At 36.1% G+C, this 23,173-nt stretch overlaps 2 protein-coding genes across 3 annotated transcripts in view; one reads left to right on the plus strand and one right to left on the minus strand.

The window, feature by feature from the left end:
* The window catches only part of LOC119660402 (6-phosphofructo-2-kinase/fructose-2,6-bisphosphatase-like), a 272,893-nt gene that overhangs the window by 85,059 nt on the left and 164,661 nt on the right, over positions 1 to 23,173 (plus strand). The window contains exon 2 of the mRNA XM_038068941.1: positions 7,359 to 7,376. Coding sequence (XP_037924869.1) covers positions 7,359 to 7,376 — 18 coding nt within the window. The remainder of the gene's footprint in view (positions 1 to 7,358; positions 7,377 to 23,173) is intronic.
* Positions 1 to 23,173, minus strand: part of LOC119660415 (alpha-N-acetylgalactosaminidase) — a 152,409-nt gene that overhangs the window by 14,415 nt on the left and 114,821 nt on the right. Inside the window, exons 1-2 of one of the 2 annotated variants that reach the window (XM_038068963.1) lie at positions 15,370 to 15,901; positions 14,874 to 15,173 (exon numbers count right to left, since the gene is read on the minus strand). In XM_038068963.1, coding sequence (XP_037924891.1) covers positions 14,874 to 15,073 — 200 coding nt within the window. In that variant the 5' untranslated portion in view covers positions 15,074 to 15,173; positions 15,370 to 15,901. Of the gene's footprint in view, positions 1 to 14,873; positions 15,174 to 15,369; positions 15,902 to 23,173 lie in introns of those variants that run through there. The other variant, XM_038068971.1, reaches the window with a different exon arrangement.

Below are 23,173 nucleotides of genomic sequence, written 5' to 3' on the forward strand. Positions count from 1 at the left end.
TTTGCTATTTTGACCAAAAGGAAGTGGGAAATTGCACAGATTAGAATTTACAGGATAGACCCATGTTACAGGAAGTCATTAGAAAACTGCAGAAGTGTATGGAACATCATCAATAATCTGGGAAAGAGCACAAAACTCAGTATCATTGCTAAAAACTTTTATATTATATAAAGTACTGTGGGGAATGCAAAAGGTTTTAGTTTATATGTAAGATCCCGTAAGGTTGGGGTTATCAAGATATTGAGAGAAACAAATGAAAATAATAAAAAAAATTATAAAATCCTAACAACATGATTTTATTTAATATTCAGTGTCTTACTATCTACCAATTGGATATCTTTTGACTTTCTCTCAGCCTTGAGTTTGTAATAAGTCTAGACTTGGCTTGTTCGATCAATCAAATGACTGGAATTTAGATTTACCAATGAACCTATTGGCTTTCCAAGCAGTGGTGTGAATACTGGTATAAAAAGATTTCTTGTCCTTTCCTTTTCAAAATCTTTCTCTTGAATTTATCTCAGAGTAAATCGAAATACGACTAACAAAGCCAACATGAAAACAAAAGGGTTTGGATTGGATTATTAGCAAATTTCATTATGTTGCGACACAACTGGTGATGAAAAAATAATTTCTTTATGAAAAAGAGATTACTTTGCTAAAACAACACTCCATACTCTAGATAATTGTAACCTTCATGTAGTCAGTCCATTGAAAGATAATAGAATAGTGAATAAATTAGCGGATGCCAAGAATTGTTCATTTCTTTGTCTATTTATTCCTTGGATTTTTTCAGTGGAGATCATCTCGTTAAGTTCATATGGAATGATTTAATCCAAACTACAGTCGTTATGAATTATGTAACATTTGTTTAAAAAATGGAAAATTACGTCCATTTTTTCATGTCTGGTGCTAAGGGACAATAGCAGTTGGAATGTGCTTGCAAAAAAATAATAAATTTGTTTCCAATTTAGCAGTGAATAAAAAGGGCATAATGACTATGTTTAATAAACAACATGAATGAAATAATTGCTTCATGTTTGAATAAAAATTCATGGATATGTACGTATTATATGAACATAAAGCGAAGAAGCTGGCATTTTGTTTTGAACAAAATTTGTAAACCAACTGTCGCTACTGAAGAACAACAATTGGTTAAGTAAACATAATCATGCCACAATTGATGGGTGACCAAGAGCTGCATTCCCCGGGAATAAAAGCATTCAAGACATATCTCGTATCTAAAGGGAAACTTGTACTGCTTTCATGATTCCTTTTCACCTATCAATTTATTTAGGGATATCTATCATGGCTATTCAAACAATAATTGAGAATCATTCAGTGGTTAGCTCATTTGGCGATGATTTCATAATTAAAATTTTAGAAAGAACCAAGATCTTCACAGTGTGTCCAGTGATAAAGGGGTTTTGAAAATGTGAGGCCTTGAGCTATACTAAACAGCAACAGTTACTGTTATTGTTACTCTCAGAATGTTAAGTCAGTCGTTGCCCTCGCCTTTGGAACGATAGCGAGAAGTATTAGGTGAATGCATTAGTGAATTCTTACGGTCCAAACCCTAAATTAGAGGTAAGTATGCTAAAAATTCAGCCACTTTCCTATCCGACGTCTCGGCTCGGAAAAAAATCATAACTGTGTGAACGCCATATTTATTGCAACGAAAATTACCATCTTCTACTCCTCCGAATGCAAATATATAAAACGAAGAAAGGATTTTAGAAAGATGTTTTATAATATTGCATAGTGTCTAGATGCCAATCAATGGCAGATTGAGATTCGATAATTAATCACAGATTGGTAAGAAACCCATCCTTTAATTTTCTTTTGTAACCCACAGGAAAAGGGAACAAGTTGGGCTTGCTTTCGGATGCAGTACCAGGTTAAACTGCATGTGGCTTTTCCGGCATTCCGTTCTTCTGAAATTACTAGAACGCTCTATTGTGTATAGGAAGTGGTCCTTTTAAATTGATGGTCTAATCCTCACCTATTTTATACGTTTGCAGGGCCCGTTTAAAATTTGTACAGTTTCGTCACGATTTCAGTTGTATTTGGATTTTGGGACCCGTTGCATCGAAGTTGATGCAAGCGAATTTAGTACAATGACGTGTGTGGGAACCAAGCCCCAAAGACCCTACCTAACTTTCCAAATTAATGAGCGGGTGTACATTTCGATGGATCTTAGGTTGGAATGCAAATGACAGAATAATAGTCAATCTTCCACTTGTGATGTATAGCTCTACCCTTGTGACTTACAACAACTCGAGTTAATTATGTTATCTTCCTCCGCTTTTCGGTTCATTAAAAAAATTTCTTCTCATGTTCGCCGCCATTTTCTCTGCAATTAATTTTGTTGGCGTATGCATAATCTTCAGGACATATTCCGAGAAGTAAAAGATTGGATTGGATAAAAATTTGGAAAAGGGCTGGCTTCACAACTTTGTATAACTATAGAGGGTCCAAAGGAGACATCATAGATTTTCTCACTTCTAAGGTCTTTGCAACTTTTTGGTAGAATTAATTACTGAAAAGTTGAGTCAACTTTTCAGTCGATTAAGCTTTTTTTGTGTTAAAGATGATGTGATCTCATCATCCACAGAATCCTATGCACCAACACCTGATAAATTGCCACTTTACAAAACTGCAAATCTGTAAAAAAAAGTAACGTTTTCCAGCTTTTTAATCTATTTTGTGCCATAGGGGGGCATAGCATATCAACCATATCTAGTCGTTATTTCTATCGGTTCCTGGCAGCCTACGCTTCAGCCTCCCTTTTTTCCGATAAGTTTCTACTTTTCCCCTACTGTTCTGTATCTAGCTCTAGGGAATCGCCCTAGTCCTAGAATAGTCGGTTCCTCTTTATGGCATAATACTCAATGAAGTTGTCGCCCTTTCTCAATGTTTATCTATCCACTGCCATTTCCACTTTTTGAACGACACGTCCACGGGTATGTGGGAATACAAATGCGAATTTCTTCATTTATTAGTGCCTTAGGCCAGAATGCCCCGTCGATGCGGTTCGGATATCAGTTGCTTTCACATAATAGTGGAGTCCATTTAGCGTCACAAAGACAATATTGACGGGGAATAGCCTGAACTTGACGTTGGTGTTTTCATCCTGGGAGAAAGAGAGAAGTTAAGAACCGAGTTCATGACTTTGCTTGAATTGACACTTTTGTATCAGTGAACTAATAGCAGTTCCATTCATATGATGATTAACTGAATCTTTACAAGCGGTCTCAAGCTTTTGAGGGTCTAATAAACGATTTTATCACCATTTTGTTCATTTTCGTTGGTGAACGATTTGAAATACAAAAAGCATTCGTGGACATCACTGCAAGATGAAACCATCAGTCATAGTATGGAGCGCAATGTACTAAAGATTGGTCGAAAAAACTTATCCTCCAGACATGCCTAGAAATAGGAACTCTTTGGTTCATTATTGCTCAAGAAATTTGTGACGGTTGCCGATATTGCATTGGCAGAGCTTAGGGAGTCATTGTACAAAATTGGCATGGAATTCAAAATTATTGGCTTTTGTACACTCCTTTCCAGAATTACCAATATTTTCGCATTTCGGGGCATGCTTTTATTATATTTTGCTTATTTCAAAGAATAAGAAAACTTGTTTTGAATCAAATCTCGAGGACAGTATTTATCTAGCAAAAAAGACAAAATTTTAGCCTAACTGAAAAAAAAAGTTACAAATGAGTAGCAAATTTGTTGGAAAATTTTGGAAGGCATTGATATTATGAGTTTGATGCTCACAGTTGAAACGAGGCAAACAATTCAAAGAAAACCTTGTGTGAAATTAAGACTGAATTGCAGTTAAATGAGTGCATTTCCAATGTCTATTATATGGCCAAGTGTTATCTACGAATTCAGAGACAGCATTTTATTAGTGCGCTTTGATATTTATAGTGACGTAAAAATGGGGGGATTGAAAACACTTTTTTTTAAATTAAACTTCGCATAAATTTGCGGATAACGAGTATTTTAATGTACGTGAATAAAAGAAGGAAATAACTACTGAAGCAGAGAGCAACTACTTGAAATACTGGCTACCAAATCTCTATAAAAATGGGTCTTTTCACCAAATACTATATATCTGTGGATAAATACTATTGAAAGGGGTCGGTTAGAATTTTCTCAAGCGAATCTTAGTTTCCTAGGAGTGGGAGAAATAGAAAAGCGTCGCTTAAATAAAACCACTCAGTTGAAAAATTTGAAAATATGTGATGATGCGCCTATATGATATCTAGTCCTCAAAATACAACTCATGCCAATATTTGCTCAAATAAAATTAATGTTGCAATTGTACATTATTATATTTTGGAAATTTTCTGGAAATCCCTTAAATTCATCTTATAAATATTGCTCTATATGGTGGTGCATATTGGATAAGCTTCATACTAGATGGAAATCCTGTTAATATTAACGAAATTATATTACGTCAAAGTTTTCGCGGAAATCTACTATTGAGACATATGCACATACAAGTGCTAAGGTTCTGACTTACTAATAATGTATGCATTCATGGAGTACCCAAATAATCTTACATACAAAATGCATGAAATTTTTCATTCCCACAGCTCTGAGTTTCCGATTTACAATTTTTCAAAAAGTGGAACTCAAACTCATTAAATATTCAGCAGAGTTTGAAATTTTCTAAATTTTTATTAATTTATGTTGACTAAATATAAACTATTAAAACGCAAAAAGTAAGAAAAATTAACATTTTATACAATAATTTAAGACAATGTATATCAAATTATATAAAATATACGTTCTAAATATAATAATTTGCCACATAATTTGCTCATTAAATTTGTTTTTAATTTAATTTAGAAATATATACCAGGACCAAACCCCAAAATATTTAGTGGGCTATATTTACGAAAAGCTATGTACTCCAATACGATGTAGCTATCTTATCAAAATCGGTGCAAAAGCAATTGAACATTAAAGTCATTATCTGTCGCGGTTTTCCTTGTTTAGAGTTGGGGAAGTCAAGTGGATCTATCAATTACTGCGAATGTATAGCCTATATGTCAATAAAAATTGACATGCTCATTCGCAGCAGAGTATGTGAGTCACTCCAAAATACATAACAGAAGTGTATTTAAAAGAGGTGTACATTTCTAAGAAAGATACCGGAGACCGGTACCAGCGGCTCGTAGACATATAAAATGCATGTGTGTCACATTGTATTGTATGTTCCAAATACGAATACAATTGAAGAAATTAAAGTAGTCGAGGGATATCAATAAATTAGTTTTATTTAAAAAAATATCTTTCAATGTGGGATGTATCTAAATTTAACTAACCGCAACAGCCTTTACAAGATCAATTTATTTTTTTAGTTTACCAAAACTGATGAAAACTCGCCACTTTTGAGTAAATTGTTAGCCGCGAAATATGCTTTGCAGGTTTATTAAAAAAAGCCATTGGAGGTCAGTTGATGTTGTGAAATAATTTGGGATTTCCAAAATGACGGATTCAAATAAGAGGGAGTTTTAATTGAAATTATAAAGCTAAATTAGATAAAAAATTCCTGAAGGTCATTGCTTTTGTTGATGTAAATTTCATTAAACTTGAACAGATAATTAGACCATATTGATTAGTTTTCACTAATTTTTGTGATAATTGAATAGTCTGCCTCTGTGGTACCATATTCACATTTTACTAACTAGCTACCTTTTTGAAAGAATTGGCTTTGGTTTCTAATGAAGTGAATTTTAATTAAATAGCATTGGGATATTCGATTTAATAGGCTTTTGTTTATATTTGATAGTTATGATTAATATGCATTTATGAATATCATCAAACTTAGAGGTCTGAGAAACGACTTTTGTTAGTTTATATAACTCGGCTTTCATTACAAATTTCCCCTAGTAGGTCAAATATTTTTGATTTTCGTTGCAGTTTCTTCTAGAGAAGGAATTCTTTTGAAGTTCGAGCCAGTTTTGGTGTCAATATAGGTATATCAACTGCAACGATAATTTTACCCTACAATTTAAATGAAAATTCCAATCTTCGAATATAACGCCTGAGATTATTCTCCTGGTTGATAATTCCCATCAAATTTTTCATTAAGATACCGAAAAAAGCGAAAGGGAAGAATATAACGTTGATTAAGGACTACAGGCTGAAATAACTTTTACAAAGCAATGAATTGCAAACCGAACTAGCAACATTTATGAAGTAAATAATTTCTTTCCTAGTTTCCAGTAAAGTTAATTTCTTTACAATGACATACACCTTATAGAAAAACCATAGTCTGTTTTTCTATATTAAAGCTTGCATAAATATCAAGACCCCATTTTCCCTCCCTCGGTATCTAAACTTAATTGCATCTATCTATTAGATATTAACGATAAACTACCAATTAATCATTTTTAAGCCTCCAGCGATTGTTCATATCCGCTTATATGGTACTCGTATATTTCACAGAATCGCAGAAAAAAATTTCTCTAAAGCGCTAACTTTTCAATAAAAAAAATAGCAACGAAACTGCCATTGATACTAGTTGCTGCAAGCAATGATAGAAGTACAATATATAATAGAAACCGTACGCAAACATTCCAGCATTCCGCTTGATCTGCATTGATTATATGCGCTTACGATGAAGTCAAAAGTATCTGGTCTTAATCAGCCGCTCCATTGAAAAGATATTCTCACAAATATCACTTTGGATTTTTGCCTGCAGATGCAACACGAAAGGCACACTGACAACATATCTTTGATATGGATATAGGTTTTTATCTAAGATCTTCCAAAAGTTGGCGAAAAAAATACACATCTGTATAAAATGCAGAAAATATGAGCCGATTGTTCTCTACATCTGTTACTTTCGGATAATACTATTTAGTGTCTACGTAGTCACTTTCACTGGTTTTCTGAATTCCATTTATTTATATTTATTTTTGTGGTTATTGTTCGGTTGACCATTGTGGTCACAAGGCCCAATTCTGCATCACATATATAAAAGAAAATGCAAAATATTTTCACATATGAAAATGAATATTTGCATTTTTATTATGAACTTTTTGTCCATTTGAATTTTTAACTTCCGCCTGTTGGGAGCGGCCGAATAAGTATCATGAGAAAGAGTCAAACAATATGTATAGTTTCTCAAAATTTCAAACAGAAAAATTTTAAGTGGTAAATGCTCAGATTTAGAAATATGTGAGAAATATGAATGGAAGTTGTTATTATATTACTAGGAAAATCCAGAATTAAAAATATATTTTTCCAGATTAAAGGTTCATAAATATATAGTTTTTCCTTGAAACATATTATTGCCAATTAGTCATATTTAACAAGTTCTCAATTCTTTGTTTCAGGTCATAAACCATATAATGGTAAGTTGCTGAGAATAAATATTTTATAGAACTAATGTAAGTACCGCTGGAACTGACCATCTCGCGGTCAAACCAACCAAAAAATAATTGAATAAATGATATTGAAACTGCAAAGCCTACCTTAATTTTTAATATGGCTTGTAAATAAAACCAAGATATGGACCTCTATTTCCTAGAAACCCAAGGAAGTAGAACATGGCAATAGATTTTGGTATATCGCAGCCAAAATTTATGACTTACTCGGAAGGTAAACTGGAGTATAATTAGGTGGTTTTTGGTTCAGAATGTCAGAAAATATGAGGTCATGCTTTTCAACGGGCCGTGGATTCATATACGTGGACATTGATTGCTGAGATTTATTTTGCTAATATTAAGGAATATTATGCAAAATTTTTCAATATTTTGGTGTGTGAACTGCCTACATATCTAAATCGAGAATAAGGTAATTTAAGAAGTATGATTACCCGGTGTCTTTGGGAAATGACTTCGGTAGAGTGGGCAAGGGTCACATATTTTTTGGAGCTCATACCACAAGCCCTGCGGCTTTTCTGGAAAATATTAGGAGCAAAGGTAGAGTTAATAATGTATAAGAATTAATTTAATGGACAGACACAGAAGACTTAGAAACATAAAATATGCATAAAATACATACAAAAGAGAATAAAAGTCCGCTAAAGGAAAGGAAACGAAATTGAACAAATCAAAGATAAACATATGATTTGGGATAACGGTTTTATCTTTTAGGATATTTGGCAGTTGACTACCGCGGCTTTTTAGTGGGGATATTTTATATTTCCAGACAGTAAGATGTTAGATTTGGCAGAGTGCCTATGGCCTCGTCATCATCGGGTTTAAAATCTACATCGTTTGAAGCGAATCCCCCCCTACTACTACCAATCGCGGGGCAACATAATTACTATCAAATTTTCAGTAGAACAATGCGTAGCATCACAACCACAGAAAATTAATAAATATTTTATATTTTTAATTATAGCTGCCTGAAAATTGATGAGTTTAGGGCAGTGATAATCGGGGAGAAACTTTTTTGGAATGAACATTGGAAAAAGTAACGTTTCTTGAAATTAATTCTAAAATAAGGCGTTACAAAAAATTAATTTTTTTAGTAATGGATTAAGGGGGTGGTAGGGGAACTAGCAATTTTTGACAAAGATGTGTCAATCATAAAAATGCGATCTTGTGCCAAAAGACAATTAAATGAAATTTTCAGGCGACTCTGGAGCAAGTCAGTGGAAATTCGGGGTTTTTTGTAAACCATGAGATCAGCAGATGCTAAAACTTTTGACAACGCTCTTTATGCTCGATCCAGTCCTTTTGTGGATATAATCTTAACGAAGTTTTCAATAACTATCATCATTTGTAACGCTTTCAGTACATCTATTCGAGTGTTATATCATTTCAGCGCTCCCCAAGGGGAAATATTGTACTAATTACTCTTTGATTTGAAATGGCAGGTAAACCGTTTTCATTTGTCATAATGAAGGATAACATGGAATATTTATAATTAAAATACTAGGCCGTGATAATTTAATGAAATTCAGTTTAAAAACATCCTTTTGGCTATTCTCATTAGCATCTATCGAAGAATTCGAAATATTAGTAAAATTTTGGCTATACCTAAATTTGTCTTTATCATGACTTGATTTGGATTTTGTTTGGCTTTTCCTAAAAAGGATTAATTAAGCTCGCCGCACTTTGGACCTTCCATATGAGAGGCTTATTACATTATAATTGAGATTGTCATATTTCGGCAAGCCTTATTAGGCCCACATTCTTTTTTTGCCATGCTTAATTGAGATATTTAAGCGGATGATCTTTGGCATAAATTTCCTGAATGCTAGAAATGACCACTGGATAGGGTTAACTCCACTTGTAGCGCATTAAATACGACATTTTGATGAATGTTTCTTCAGAAAAGTAGAAAGTTTTTTGACTGATCACTTTCAGCGAATTTTCTTATTGAAAAATATTACACAGCTATGCTGCAAATGGTCTCAAAAAAAAATGATTTTTTTTGTTTTGCAATGACCAAAATGATTTTGAACTGAATTATCTGAACCAAAAGATGTCGATGGATTCAATTATGTAACAGAAAATGATGGAAGGATTTAAAAGATACGATTTTTTTACTTGTCAAATTAAAATGGTGGAAAATACAAAGTTCTCAACCGACATGAAGCAAACAGTTGGCATTTTTGAGAATATACTTTGAACTAAGTTAAACAATAAACATCTTTTTTCTAAAAGAGTGTTGAAGATATAACATTCCGAAAAAAAAATTGAGTTGACTAATTGAAGAAATCTAAGAACGTAAGAAGCTTACGGGTTTTAAAGGAAATTTATTGAAACACTGTTCGGGGGAGAAGTCTGTTGGGGAGTAGAGTCAGAGAGTTCCTTGTTGTTCATTTATCTGCGTGCGTCTACAAATACTCGTATGTCGACGGTCTCTTAAATTTTCCTCTGCAGGACTAAGCGTTCACAGGTAGCAAGCTAAATGTGAAACTATAAAGAGAATCTAAAACGTCTGTAACTTAACATACTAATTAAACGGGAAGACTCACTCTCCTCCACCTGCATAATCACCGCTCCTTCAACATATCTTTCGCGGTTCAAAATATTCCCCACGTCTATGTACACATTTTTCCTAGCGTTGTTTCTTATCCCTTTCTTCGAAACGGCTTGTTAGATTTATAACGAACCAACGGTCTGAAAAGGGCATTCTAGTCGCACTGATTTCAACTTTGAAAACAATAAAAAATCAGAAGGAACCAGCTCTGGTGAGTAAGATGGGTAGGGAAAGAGTTTCTTCTGATTTCTGATGCAAAACTGAAAAACCGATAAAACTGAGTGAAGTTTTGTCTCGGGACAAATTAGATCCCTGATACAACATCCGCTCCGGTATTCACCACATCAACACCCTACGGATCATTTTGGAACAGTGCATCGGCTCTTCATCGATTTCGAGAAAGGTTTTAATAGTGTGAACCGGGAGTGCGGTGCTCTACGCAGGAAGGGCATTCTGGAAAAGCTAATAGCTATTATCAGAGCGACATATGATAGCGCAGAATGTCAGATGATGCACTGAGGTAAAATCTCAGGATTTTGAGGTCCAAAGCGGAGTCCGCCAGGGCTGCATCTTGTCACCGATATTATCTCTTCTTGTTATCGGTGATGTTCTTCATGCTGCCTTGCCCGGAGAACGTGGAAGAGTTCAATGGACTATAATATCTTTCCTGAAACACCTCGACTACGCTGATGACATCAGTTTGCTCTTTTACCGGGCCATGAACAATGGCCGAATGCCAAGAAGCAGGTGTAGTTGGACTGCGGATAAACACCAACAGAACCAATGTTCTCAGTCTAACAGATCGTTGCATCCTCTCTATCTGAATTAATGGCATCGAAGGTGGAATGCAGTTATCTCAACACCAATATCTAGTTGAGACTGTTCTGTCTTAGTGTTGGTATATGGGAGTAGCACATGGCAAGTGATTCCACTGACATCTAAAAATTCCAAACCTTCGTGAACACCTGTCTGCGACCTATTATCGGAATACGCTGGCCTAGCACAATTACAAACGAAGAACTTGGCTGGCGCACAGGGCCTGGCACTCGTAGGCGGAGGTGGCAGTGGATAGATTACACATTAAGGAGGGATAAGGGGCAATGCCACAGGAAGTTACACCGTATCTATGGTGAGGTAATTGTGGAAGATTATGAAGGAAATACTCATTAAACCAGCTAAAGAAATCGTGATGGGGGGGAGGGGGTCTGACATGACCTGTTTATGAAATGTTTGGCAACTTGAGATTCTCTTAAAAATGGTTTGTTTTGTATGTGGGGGGACAAGAAATACTATTGACATTCCGTCGATAAAAGCACTAAGTGTAAATTTTTCAAAATTTCACACTCAACTTCATAGGAAATTAGCATTCTCTCCGGGAAGACTCTTCACTCTCTCTTTGCTTGAACGTCCAATACAAAATTCCATTCAAGCCAGTATTGCTGCAATCATCATATTAAGAAAACTAATAACGGCCGATTGCTTCAAATTAATGAAGATAATCAACCTGTATATAGTAAGATTAAAGTATAGAACACAAGGAATGCCTTCGCTGTTAAGTTCCGAAATTGGTGAGAAGACGACGTTAGTAAAAGGGCTGGCCTTGGTGATCTAGATCGCTGAATGGTTTTGATTGGAAACCAGGGTTCTATATAGGTCGCTTTGTTTTCGTGAATGATGTCAAAGCAGATCAACTAAAAATTACTTCTTTCACATTTTTATATCTTCATTCACGACATCAGTTGATGACATTGAATTAATTTTGCTCAAATGCCGTCGATAATTAAACCAATTTAAGATTGTCTCAACTTGTTGGGCGCATGTCTCTTAAACAAAGCTTTCTATTGAAGCCTCAAGATTTCTACGTCCTTGGTAAATTATTACTGTTTCAACTAATCAACAAAAACAGCTAAAACCAGATCAGTCCAATAACGGATTCTACATTCTTTTTCAACCTTGATAGCTTTTTCAAACAATTCAAAAGAATAATTACCAACTTCTGATAAAGTCGTAGATCTCTATTTCGCACATCCTTGCCCATAGCTATCATTTGCTGATTATGTTTAATTAAACGAAATTTATTTTTTGCGAAAAAAATGGTTGCCAAAAACATTTATGTTGTTTCGAGGCACTAAAACATCAGACAAATTAGGAATAGAACGAAAGAAGATCCGGGTTGTCAAACTGGTTTCCATAAATCTAGATCATCCAGTTTCTTTTATGGGAAATTCATATAAATTATTCGGTCTGTAGGAAAATGTCGAGAACGGTTTTTGAACCGTAAAATATATGGTTCTGAGAGGATTGATTCGTTAAACGAGTTCTCAAAAAAGGGGAAAGTGTATGACGAATGCAGTGATCGTGTGTTGTTAGTTTTGCTGGTGCTTAAAATTGGATTAAAAGTTGAAACAGGAATGATTGGCCTTGAGTGTAAATCATGCTTTCATTTATTCGGTGAGTTCCTTTATCTTATCTATTTTTATAGATAACCAATTTGGATCAATTAAATGCTATTAATCAGTGTGAGAGTTGAATTTGCATAACGGATTCGATTTTCAAGGATTAAAATCGGCTGAGGCTGACAGCTTACGTCAGCTGGCATCATCATATCCAAAAGCGGATAGTTTCAAATATAATGCAAATTTGAAATGTAGTTTTGTTGCTCGACCGGCTATCCTTGATGATATTGTTCAATTTATATAGTTCGGCCTAGACAGCAACATCACCGAATGGTCGATACTGTTCTTGATGATGATTCACTTTTAAATTGAAACGACCAAAATAAATTTATATTGATTACTGATCAAGTTGGGTAGAATTTGGTTAAATTCGGAATAGTCGTTCTTGGTTCAGTTTTTTTGAGCAGTGATGCACTCACATTTTCAATATGAAAATCATTTGAGCAACGAAATTATTTTTTTGTTGTTTGGTAGTGATGGTGAAACGACTAAACGAAATTAACTAAACTACGGCACGCTTGTGAAAAGATATCACAATAATGTCAACGAACTTGACCGGATCCACAAGTTTCCTTTTCGTCTAATTGACACCCGAAAATAGAAATATTCATATTGTTATGCCCATCATGAAAGCAAGTAATACTCGATTAATCGGCGATAAAATCCCATAAAATGTAAATTCTATCGTCAAATATGTAAATTAAATAATTCAATTCTTTGTATTATATGCAAAATATAGCAAGTTTGCCACGATTAATGTCTTCAAGTCAGTTTGGTAGGCAACGCAAGTTCTATGCAATGTAGCCACGGACGCATGAATACATACATCGATGTTCATATGTTTTCTTAAACTGGATCCTCCTCCTTCTCCAGTTCAAGGTCTTAAGTGCTATCACCTCAACAGTATTGTCCATGTTAATCACCCGCGATCATGGGAATTTCTCGATTGTGGCCACTTGTATCCGGGAATCACATTTTTATTACCGGAATCTGAGTTGGCGGATTGGAAACTCGACTGAAATGTAACCACGTCGTCTGTATGGATAATTAAGGTCCATTGTTTCATCAGTCTTTCATAGTTAAGTTTCTTGAGGGCGTGTCACTGTGCTGGTTCCAAAATCGTTTAGGTATCGAAAACTAGCTTCTGTTGCTCAAGTTGACCTCAAAACATGAGATACAACAAAATATTCTAATCGCAGCTCAAGGACCTTGAAAGCAAAAGTGACTTCCACAAAAAACGTCTCATCTCGTTTCATCAATGTCGTCACTCGTGATCAATATCACTCGAGATCCACCAGATCTATGTAGGAGATTCACATTTTTTGCAACCTGCTGGTGTTAGAAAGGTGTGTAATCCATGAGCATATACCAATATGCAGAAGAATAAGTCGTCCGTCACTTCCGATCCGGTTGACTATACACCTATATATCAAAATCCATTTTTTTTCTCCACCATCCGCTGCTTTGGATTTCTAAATAAGTCAATTAAAAACTGGTTGCCATTTCCATATCGAGTCCGCATATATTTCGTGTGCTTGGTGTTGGTATCGCGGGGGATCTAGGTAGGTTTCGCCAGTTATTTTTTTATATTTCACTTTTAAATTTATGCATACTATGTGATAATGTAAAAGGTCATCCGCTAGTGAAGCTGATGATTACAGTCGATACAGATTTTATTATGTAGATTTTTCTTATTTTGAAATCTGAAAAAAGTTGACTCGTATAACTGTTATCAGTGGATTATGATGTGGCCTGAGTTTAGAAATGGGAATGCACAAGGTGACAAATGCAAAGTAGACCTCTAACGCAATTTTTTTAAGCTGTCCCGATTTTTTTCTAAACTTTATTCAGGTCACTTTTGTTTTTATTTTATGCATAAGGGGCTTTTAAAGTTTTTTCTACACTTTTTATAATTAGTTTGGTTATCAACATACTTTTATTGAATAATTAACACATTTGCACTTGTTTCGATACACTCACTGTGCGGACATTTTTATTGGTGTGTCCGGTTTAGGGATTATTGCTAATTACAGGTCATGCGTTTGTTGATTGAGTATCAATTGATCGCATATCGATTGATCGCGTCAGTTCACTAGATTGGACGCACGTATAATTGGTCGCGCACATTGCATGTAAATTCACTTATTAAAAACTGCACATGCAAAAACATAAATTGATTATGAATGCAACGAGGAACGTGCCTTTCTCCATCAAAATTCCATCGCCGTGCATTATTTTCGATCAATGATCGATGCAATATGGGCGTTTGTAATCAAATTCCCAGAAGACGTAATGGCCCATTAAGTTATTATCCAACTAGCCACTAGTAACACTTGCAAAACACCTTCAGCATGATCACCGAACCATCCGATTATCCATCAAGATCACTCACCACAAGAAAATGGGTGATGGTTGGTACAATTTGCTTAGAAAAAAAAAATTTTTGTTTTCACTTACCTAATACAATTTTCTGGATCTCCATCGCAATCCGTGTTACAACGGAACCGTTCCCACGATAGCCACCCCATAGGTGGTGTACGGGCCAGTCCATTGTCAAGGGCACTTATTTGATTGACTAAACTAAATAATCCAATTAGTGCTACAAGTATTCCTACTAATATCACAGAAAACTTCGGTGGTCCACTGTTGTGAAACATTGTTATACCAAATTTCTAACAATTTTTTCAATAAAAAGTATCTAAAATCTGTTTTTTGGCGTTTGGTCCGAAAAAATCCTGATTTCGATCTCAGTTCCACCTGTAATGAAAAAAGATTGAAAGAAAACCGTTAATAAGGCCATTCAAGCACTAAAATAGATATTGAAAACGCATCTTTTCAATTTTTTCCAAGAAAAAATTTAAACGGACACTTTTAAAATATCTTTTTCTAAGCCACTATCAAAATTTTAAGAAAAAGTACATTCACACTAAACTAGGGAAAAATTGAACTTTACTTCTTAACAGTTTGCGGGTTGTCTGAGATCTGTTAAGACAAACTATATTGTGATGATCAAGAGGACAATCTCTAAGCGCAGATAGCTAACTAACAACCGACCGACGTCCAAATCATTGGACCACACCGTACCGCACTGGCTTCCAGCTCGTAATCTTGAACAGTATCTGAGCCAAGATATGGTGAACGAGATATCTCATGGACGCGTTGCTGCACCAAACAATCTACCACTCGGATTTCAAGAGCTGTAGGTTATTTGAAAAGATCACATCCATGTATCTGTTGTTTCTGCTGGTAGTCGCGCGGCAGTTGATCACTTTCCTCTCACCAAGTTACTCTTTCATCTTCACTAATGGAACGGTATTTCGCCAGCTTTTCGGCCGTTCCTTCTATATTTGTTTTGTCACCAAAGTGTAAGAGGGCGGGAGATTCACGGTGCGTAGCTAATCGTATCAATCAAATAATTGAATAATAAACACAATAAAATAATCGGGCGACCCACTTGACAAACTCCTCTTGCCTAGGAGAGTGCGAGCCGAATGCATTCGAAGCAGTTACTCATATCAGCACTCTTTGTTTTGGAATTATCAGCAATTGCTGTTTTGTTACTGATAAGAATTCTGATAAGGCGCTTTTTGTTGTTAATAGATGGTACCGCATATTTTCGATTTATGTTTGAAATTCCCCTCATTTGAGATCACGGAAACTGCGCATTATTCACGAGCAGGCCAGTGTATGGGCAACATGACCACTTCAAAACCCATCCGTCTGTACTTATGCAAGATAAAGATATACGAGCGTCATAAATACGACACTTTTTTATGAAGACCATCATTTGTCCACACATAACACATTTAATCTTAATATAATTTCAAATCAAAGATACGCCGGCCACTGAATGAGATCCCGTGGAAGCAATCGGTCCTGGAAAGTAGCTTTTTGAATGCATTCTCAATTAGTTATAAAAATATCAAAATTGAATAAATTATATCTAATGGTGCTTCCAGCATGAATAGCAAATTATGGTGGTTTTTGATTTTTTGCTTTTAGATATTTTCTGCTGTAGCGGAAAAAGAATGTCGAGTGGATAAAGAGGACTTTATTTGAAAGGGAAATTCAAACTTGTTTACGTAGAAAAGATATCATGCATCAATGAATCTTTGACGGAGTTTTGAATACGAGAATAAACAAGTAATTTATCGGTCTTTCATAAAGCAATTAATTTTTGTGGAGTTCATGATTGGTTTTATTTTTCATCGATTTGTTGTGCAAAGAGGAAATTGAAATAATATCTGAAACTGCTTCAGATAAGCTACAGATGCTTAATATGTGAGATAAAAAATAAGTGTTAATGAACAAAATCCAGATAAACATAATAAATGTTCTACTCCCCTACAATGTACTTGCCTCTCCCTTCGCCACACGGCGTTTCATTCGGTTTTTCCATTAGTCAAAACAATGTTGGAAGGGGATTTAGGAACTCTGCTGATTTTCGACTCGAACCAGGTTCCTTTTAAATCAGACTTGATCTTCGGAATCAGGAAAAAGTTATGGATGCAAATCGATGACTTGTGCTGCCACAACTCTGGGTGCTTTTCATGAATTCGCTCTCGTGGTGTTGCCAAAACTTGCAAATAGTTTGGTTTGCAGTTTGACGGTGCCGTTGATGTCGAAAAAATTATTAGCGAGGCTTTAAATTTTGATTGATGCTTTTTAAGGTTTCGTGAAAAACCTTATTTCAAGGACCCATTCGCAGAAAGTACTCAATCGGACGTGCGTTTGGATGATTGAGGATGCTATTTGGTAACAGTGCAGAGGGTGAATCCATGGGAACGCTTTAGAGGCAACACGAGCGCAATTAATGAGTTTACTAAACTAGTAGAAAACGTAAACAACATTATAGAAGCCACTGAAACCTCTGTCAGATTTAATGTTAATTCAAATCCGACGCCTCCCACACAGACTGATTCAAGATCCAACTATAATAGTCATCAACGGAAACCACGATAATCGAGTCTCCAAATACCACATTAACTCCAGCAATCAGTAGAAGGAGAAATCTTTTGTTATTATCACACAAAGTTTGCTTGAAAAGTATGGCAATGTGAAGCTCCGTGCAAGCATTTTCCTCATCATTCGAGAAAGGAACTACCTCTTTATTGGATCAGATGGCCAGGTTAGACCAACCATCTGACTTTAAACTCTACGCTACAAATGGGTCCCTTATATGGACATACGATGATGAATTGTTTTGCCTCAGTCGATTATTTAGAGGATAATTTCAGGTCGCAGGCCAGAAAGTGCGCCATCATATTGTCAAGAGAGGACCGTCTGTTGCCAAGCGTGCACGCAGAATACTGTTAAAAGAACATTCGATCGGAAGTCGGACATATGGCCAAGCAAAGGTCTTACCGTCTTACCATCTGGCAATCCTTAGGCAAGTCCACTCCACCTCACGCCCAAGGATCTTGTGGTGATTGCTACAGGTAAAATGGCCAACCCGATAAAAACTCAATGAGACCCTTTCCCGATTTCCTGCCGGTTCTAGAAACGGAGAATATAGTTTCAAAAATAATACAATTCGATTTATTCGAATTTCTGATATTGATATTCGATATGGAAAGTGCTTCCCAGACTTTCAAACGCTATATAGACCAATTACTAACTGGTCATGTTACATCAACGTCACGTTTCTGGAATCGATCGCTTAGAAACAGGGTTTGATCGTAAACATGGCTGTCGGCGTTAAAGAAATCGAATATTTAGGCTACTGGGTTGACAAAAATATCATTAGACCATTAGACAAAGTACAATAACATCGATTTCTCGGTACGTTGAACTTCTATCGTCGATTCCTTCGAGAAATAGTGTGGTGGATCAAAAGACAAGAAAAACATCCAATGAATGACTAAAAGTAGCGATTTGTTCGAAATGTGTAAAAACCAACTTGCACTAGCAGCAGCGACCTTTGGTATCTCTAAAGGTGTAACAACCGACAACCGACGAATTCACCTTTTGTAACAAATTGCCACAACTCGAACCGCAGCTTGCTATCATACAGAAAGTAATCTCGTTGTCATCAAGTAGCATGTGATTTTACCAGCCTGCTCCTTGTCGAATAAGCTTTCCAGGGGCTCTTTGATGCATGAAGTGCCAACTCCAAGAAACTCTAAAGAGTATTAGAAAGATTCGTGATTATCGTGGATGAGAAATCTATCGTTAACGTCCCTCAAATGACAGTCGAAAGGCTTACGGACACTTGCAAGTGCTTTCATGATGCGGTAAATCGTTTAAGTTGCGTTTATGACGACACATGCTAAGCTTGCACTTCCCACATTTTTCCACGGTGACACATCGCGTTCGTAGCGATCAACAGACATTTCTGCTCCTCGATTGCGTTCATCGATTCGCCTCCACTTCTACCTGATCAGTTTTCAGCAGATCAAGGATCACACGATAAAGAAGCGATTTTTCGCGATCGACAACAAATGGCCAGGAATGGGGAAGTCATCGAGGAGCTCCTTACAAAAAGTGAAGGTTCACCTGGGAGGAGATGTGTGCAATATTGATTGGCTCTTTTCTGGCAAATAGAAAATTTGAAAGAGAAGTGGATATACGCGAGTGAAGAACTTTCTGAAAATTAGATATTGAATTCAATTGCCAATTTTACAAAAGAAAACAACGAAATCCTAAAATTCCTAACTACAAATTGGTAAAGCAAAGGCGGGAAATCCCCAGGCAAGCAAATTGCTTATGTTACAACAGGTAGATGCTTGTTAGGCAGATATTTCATTTATGTTTATACCCTCTTCCTCTCTCTCTCTCTCTCTTCCTTGGAGCACTCTAAGGGTGGGTGTAAATACTGATGTGAAAAAAATTAAGTGACCTAACTCGCGCTTGCTTTTACATTTTGCTCGCCTACTTGTTGATCCTCTACCAAGCAAGAAGGGAAGGGAGATGGGGTAATGAGAAATGATGTCGTGAATCTTCCTGCAGTTTCGTGGCATTCAACTCGTCGAGTTGTCGTTTCACACCAGGTCGCCCCTTTTTTGCATTCCCATATTAACTTCATGTTCATAGCATACGTTTTCAAAGTTTCCCCTATTTATGGGGATATTAGATTCATCTTGATGCGAGCCTTAAATTCATTATCATCATCATTTAAGGATTCCAGAAGTTCGTCCGAAAATCCCAATAGAGTTGCATATAATATCACAAGCCTTAAAATGCAATATCACACTACCATCACGAAGTGGGATCCAAACACATCATTACATCATCACAAAATAGAGAGGTGATGATCACATTACTCTTCGAATCAATAATATTTTGTCCCGGCTGATGTGACATCACATTGCAGAATATCGCTTCTCCTCTAGCATTAGTGGCGGTGGAGGTGGTTGAGTGCCGACTATCGCTTGCAAATCTGCTAGTGTTATAATTCCCTGTTTTGTTTACTATGTTTACCGTCCAAAAATGATTTAGGCTTCGTGTGGAATTCTATGCAATGCTGAGCAAAGAAAATAATTCCCCGGTTCAATCTTCATTCATACCTACTTGGCGCTGCCGTACATTCTACGCTATGAATGTGACAAATGCAGGAAAAATATCACTCTAATCATAAGTAATGTCGGCTGGCGAGTGTAACATATGATCTTGGTGATGTATCATCACACATATGGTTAAGGCAATGAAAGGTGATGTTTGTGGTATAACTTTGCAATATTACTTTTCTCAAAAGTGATGTGATATTATACTACTATCAAGCTGGTACTCGTCGCATTTCTAATTTCCTGGTTAGCACATGAACACAGCCTATAACTACTTCCTCTATTGGCCAAGTTACCGAGGGTCCGGTATTTACATATGCCGACTAAATTTTCTCTTCCCGCCTGCATTCATTGGACATCAATTTCGTCGATTTTATCCATGCTTTGCATTAAAATAAAAATAATTAATTTGTTCTTAAAACAGTGTATATTATTTTATTGGTATATACGCGTTTCGGGTACCAGTTTTGCCCTTCCTCAGCATATAATCAACTAAATTCTTTTGGTCTATTTCGTTCTTTAAATATTAAATTTTACATAGGGAGCTTTTAATTGATATTCTCTAATTCAATTAGACATCGGGGTTTGGGTGACAATAATACAGCCCAGTGTTTCACTTGTCACCTCTCTGTTGGCTCGTGGTTCCATTTGTTCCCTTTTGGTTTGGAGGCCCTGATTCCAATCATCCCGGTAAGGGAGGCGCTTCTTTATCTGGAAAAGTGACTACTAAGAAAAAATCCTACATCTTTGACGTGGAAACGAGAAACCGGGATTCTCATGAAACTTGCGGAGATATGCATGACAGAGAGCTACCTGGTTTTAGAGGGAACCAGAGAAGTGGCAATGGGAAACCTCCTGCCTCCCTGTTTGTCATGGACAAGATTGAGAATCACATACATTTGAGAGATCTGCCCCCAAAATCTGGACAAGGTATGTAGATGAGATTTTCACCATTGCCCATAAGGGCACAGTAGAGGAGATATTAGAGGTCCTGAATAAGTTACATTGGTAGTTAAGGTTTACAATGAAGATAGAAGACGATGGAGAATTCCCATTTCTAGAGTTAGAGGAGACCTATTTTAACATTTATAGAAAGCCTATACACAGCGAACGATTCGAAATTACTATCGTTCACATAAAATGGTCCCTTTCCATGCAGTGATCTACAGATTGTTCACCGTGGTCCCCAATGTGCTGAAAGATTTACGAAAGAAAAAGAGTATATTATCGAGACCGGAGCGAAGAACGGCTTCTAACCATCGATTATCGATGATGATCTCATGAGAAAAAAGGCGAAACTCGAAGAAATACGGGCACTGACATCCCTCGTCAATATCTTGGAAAGGAAAAGAAGAATAGGGATCATACACTCTGTGGCTTCGACGAAACTTAAAAAACGAAGAAACCCTTGAATATTGACGTGGTGCCATCAAGGGTGCATCAATTCAAAAGCAAGCTCGGATCCCCCAAGGATCGCAAACCGAAGCACGAATCCAGCCGAATATAGAAATTAACGTGTCAAGATGGCGAGAAGAGCTATGTATGACAAACGAAAAGATTGGTTACGGTAGACGGGGGAGAGCACAAGAGAGAAGCGGAAATGGCCAGGAAGAAGGAAAGGAAAAGCGCAAAGCTGAACTCAATGATTGTATGGCACTTCTTAGAGGGAGAAAATAGCATCACACCGGACACCGTATGTCATTAAGGAATGCTGGAAGAGAGCTCGGTGATCTTGGGACGAGAACAGATTGAATCACGACAAGGGAAACTCTTTTTATTATTTATTTTGGTTCATTCATCAGATAAATGTCTCCACTTTCGACTTTTGCTAATAGAGAAAATATTTATTATACCGATTTTGCAGAAAAAAAACGACGGTATAAGAGGAAATAGGAAAGTGTAAAGTCAGTAGAATATGTTTGACACAGAATAATTTTCCATTCAAACTCGTTAAAGTATTATGTACATTTTATGGTGAGAGTCAGCTGCGATCCTTCCTGTAAATGTAAGACGACCAGTATTGGTTCTCTTCTTTTTCAAAGCAATCAGTTAAGTATTGCCCGCTTAGTTGGTGGTTTTCTTTCGATAGCGACTCCATAACTCACAATTATCCTAGTTTTGGAACCATAGAAATGTATTCTAAATAAGTTTCGAAGATATTTGAAGAGTTGAAAGGTTGTATTGTGTTCAAGAATGATTTTAGAATGTGGAAGTAAGAAGGGATCATCAACAAGCAAACGGGGTACCTCTTATGATGATAAAAATGTTTAACAGTGATGCGTCTTTTAAAGTTGGACAAATGATAATGTCTTGATCAATTGAATTTCGCAACCTATAAATCGTGAGAAATGTAAATCTTAATTGCTTCTAGCGCCTGTCGTATGTAATAGGCATTATATGCCTCTAGCTAGCGTCCTAGACTTGATTTCATTTGTTCAATAATTTATGTAAATTTAATCAAATCATTTTCAACACGCGCTACAAGAACTACCGTTTTTCAAGTTAGTAATACAAAGAAATTGTACCAAGGATACTGATGATCATTTTCGAATTTCTGAGTGAAATATATATATCCAATTAAACCTAATCTGGATATGATGTGGATATATTCGTAGGTTTTATCTTCTCTTTGCCATGGAGGATATACACAACGGTTCTATAAATGTTGAAAATTTGACTAACTTCAAGAGAATTAAATAAACATTTACTTTTCGCGTTTGTGTAGAATTTCAAATGCCTCATATTTCAGCTGTAACCTGTTACAATACGCGAATTTTCACGTATAATATTTTAAATTGTTATTGGAAAATGCATATATTTTCATAAATGTTGAAAATGATCAAACATACCAAGAACTTCCCAGAATAGTAGAAGTTCTCTTGGAGCTAGTCAAATTTTAATAGCTATTATTTGCCTAATTTACCTTCCGACGGTTTTATATACCCATCCTGAATACAATGGAAAATCTCGCTTGGTGTCTAGTTTATGGAATAAGCTTCTTGAAATTTCGCGTGAAGCAAATTATTTTATTTGACCACTATCAATAGCATAGATCCTGTTCTACAAAATCGTCTTCAGTATTACATAAAAACCGGTACTAAGCCCCTTTGAGCGCTTAAAAATACATTTTCAAATAAAGGCCACACTAAATTATTCAAAATTGAAGAAGTTTGCTGGGATGAATTCCGTGAAACACAAATCATCTAACCGATCTCTTACGTACTTCCCAAAAAAATTTTTGGAAAATATCTCACA

This window comes from Hermetia illucens, chromosome 1 (genome assembly GCF_905115235.1).
Source record: "Hermetia illucens chromosome 1, iHerIll2.2.curated.20191125, whole genome shotgun sequence".
In the NCBI taxonomy this organism is placed as follows: domain Eukaryota; kingdom Metazoa; phylum Arthropoda; class Insecta; order Diptera; family Stratiomyidae; genus Hermetia; species Hermetia illucens.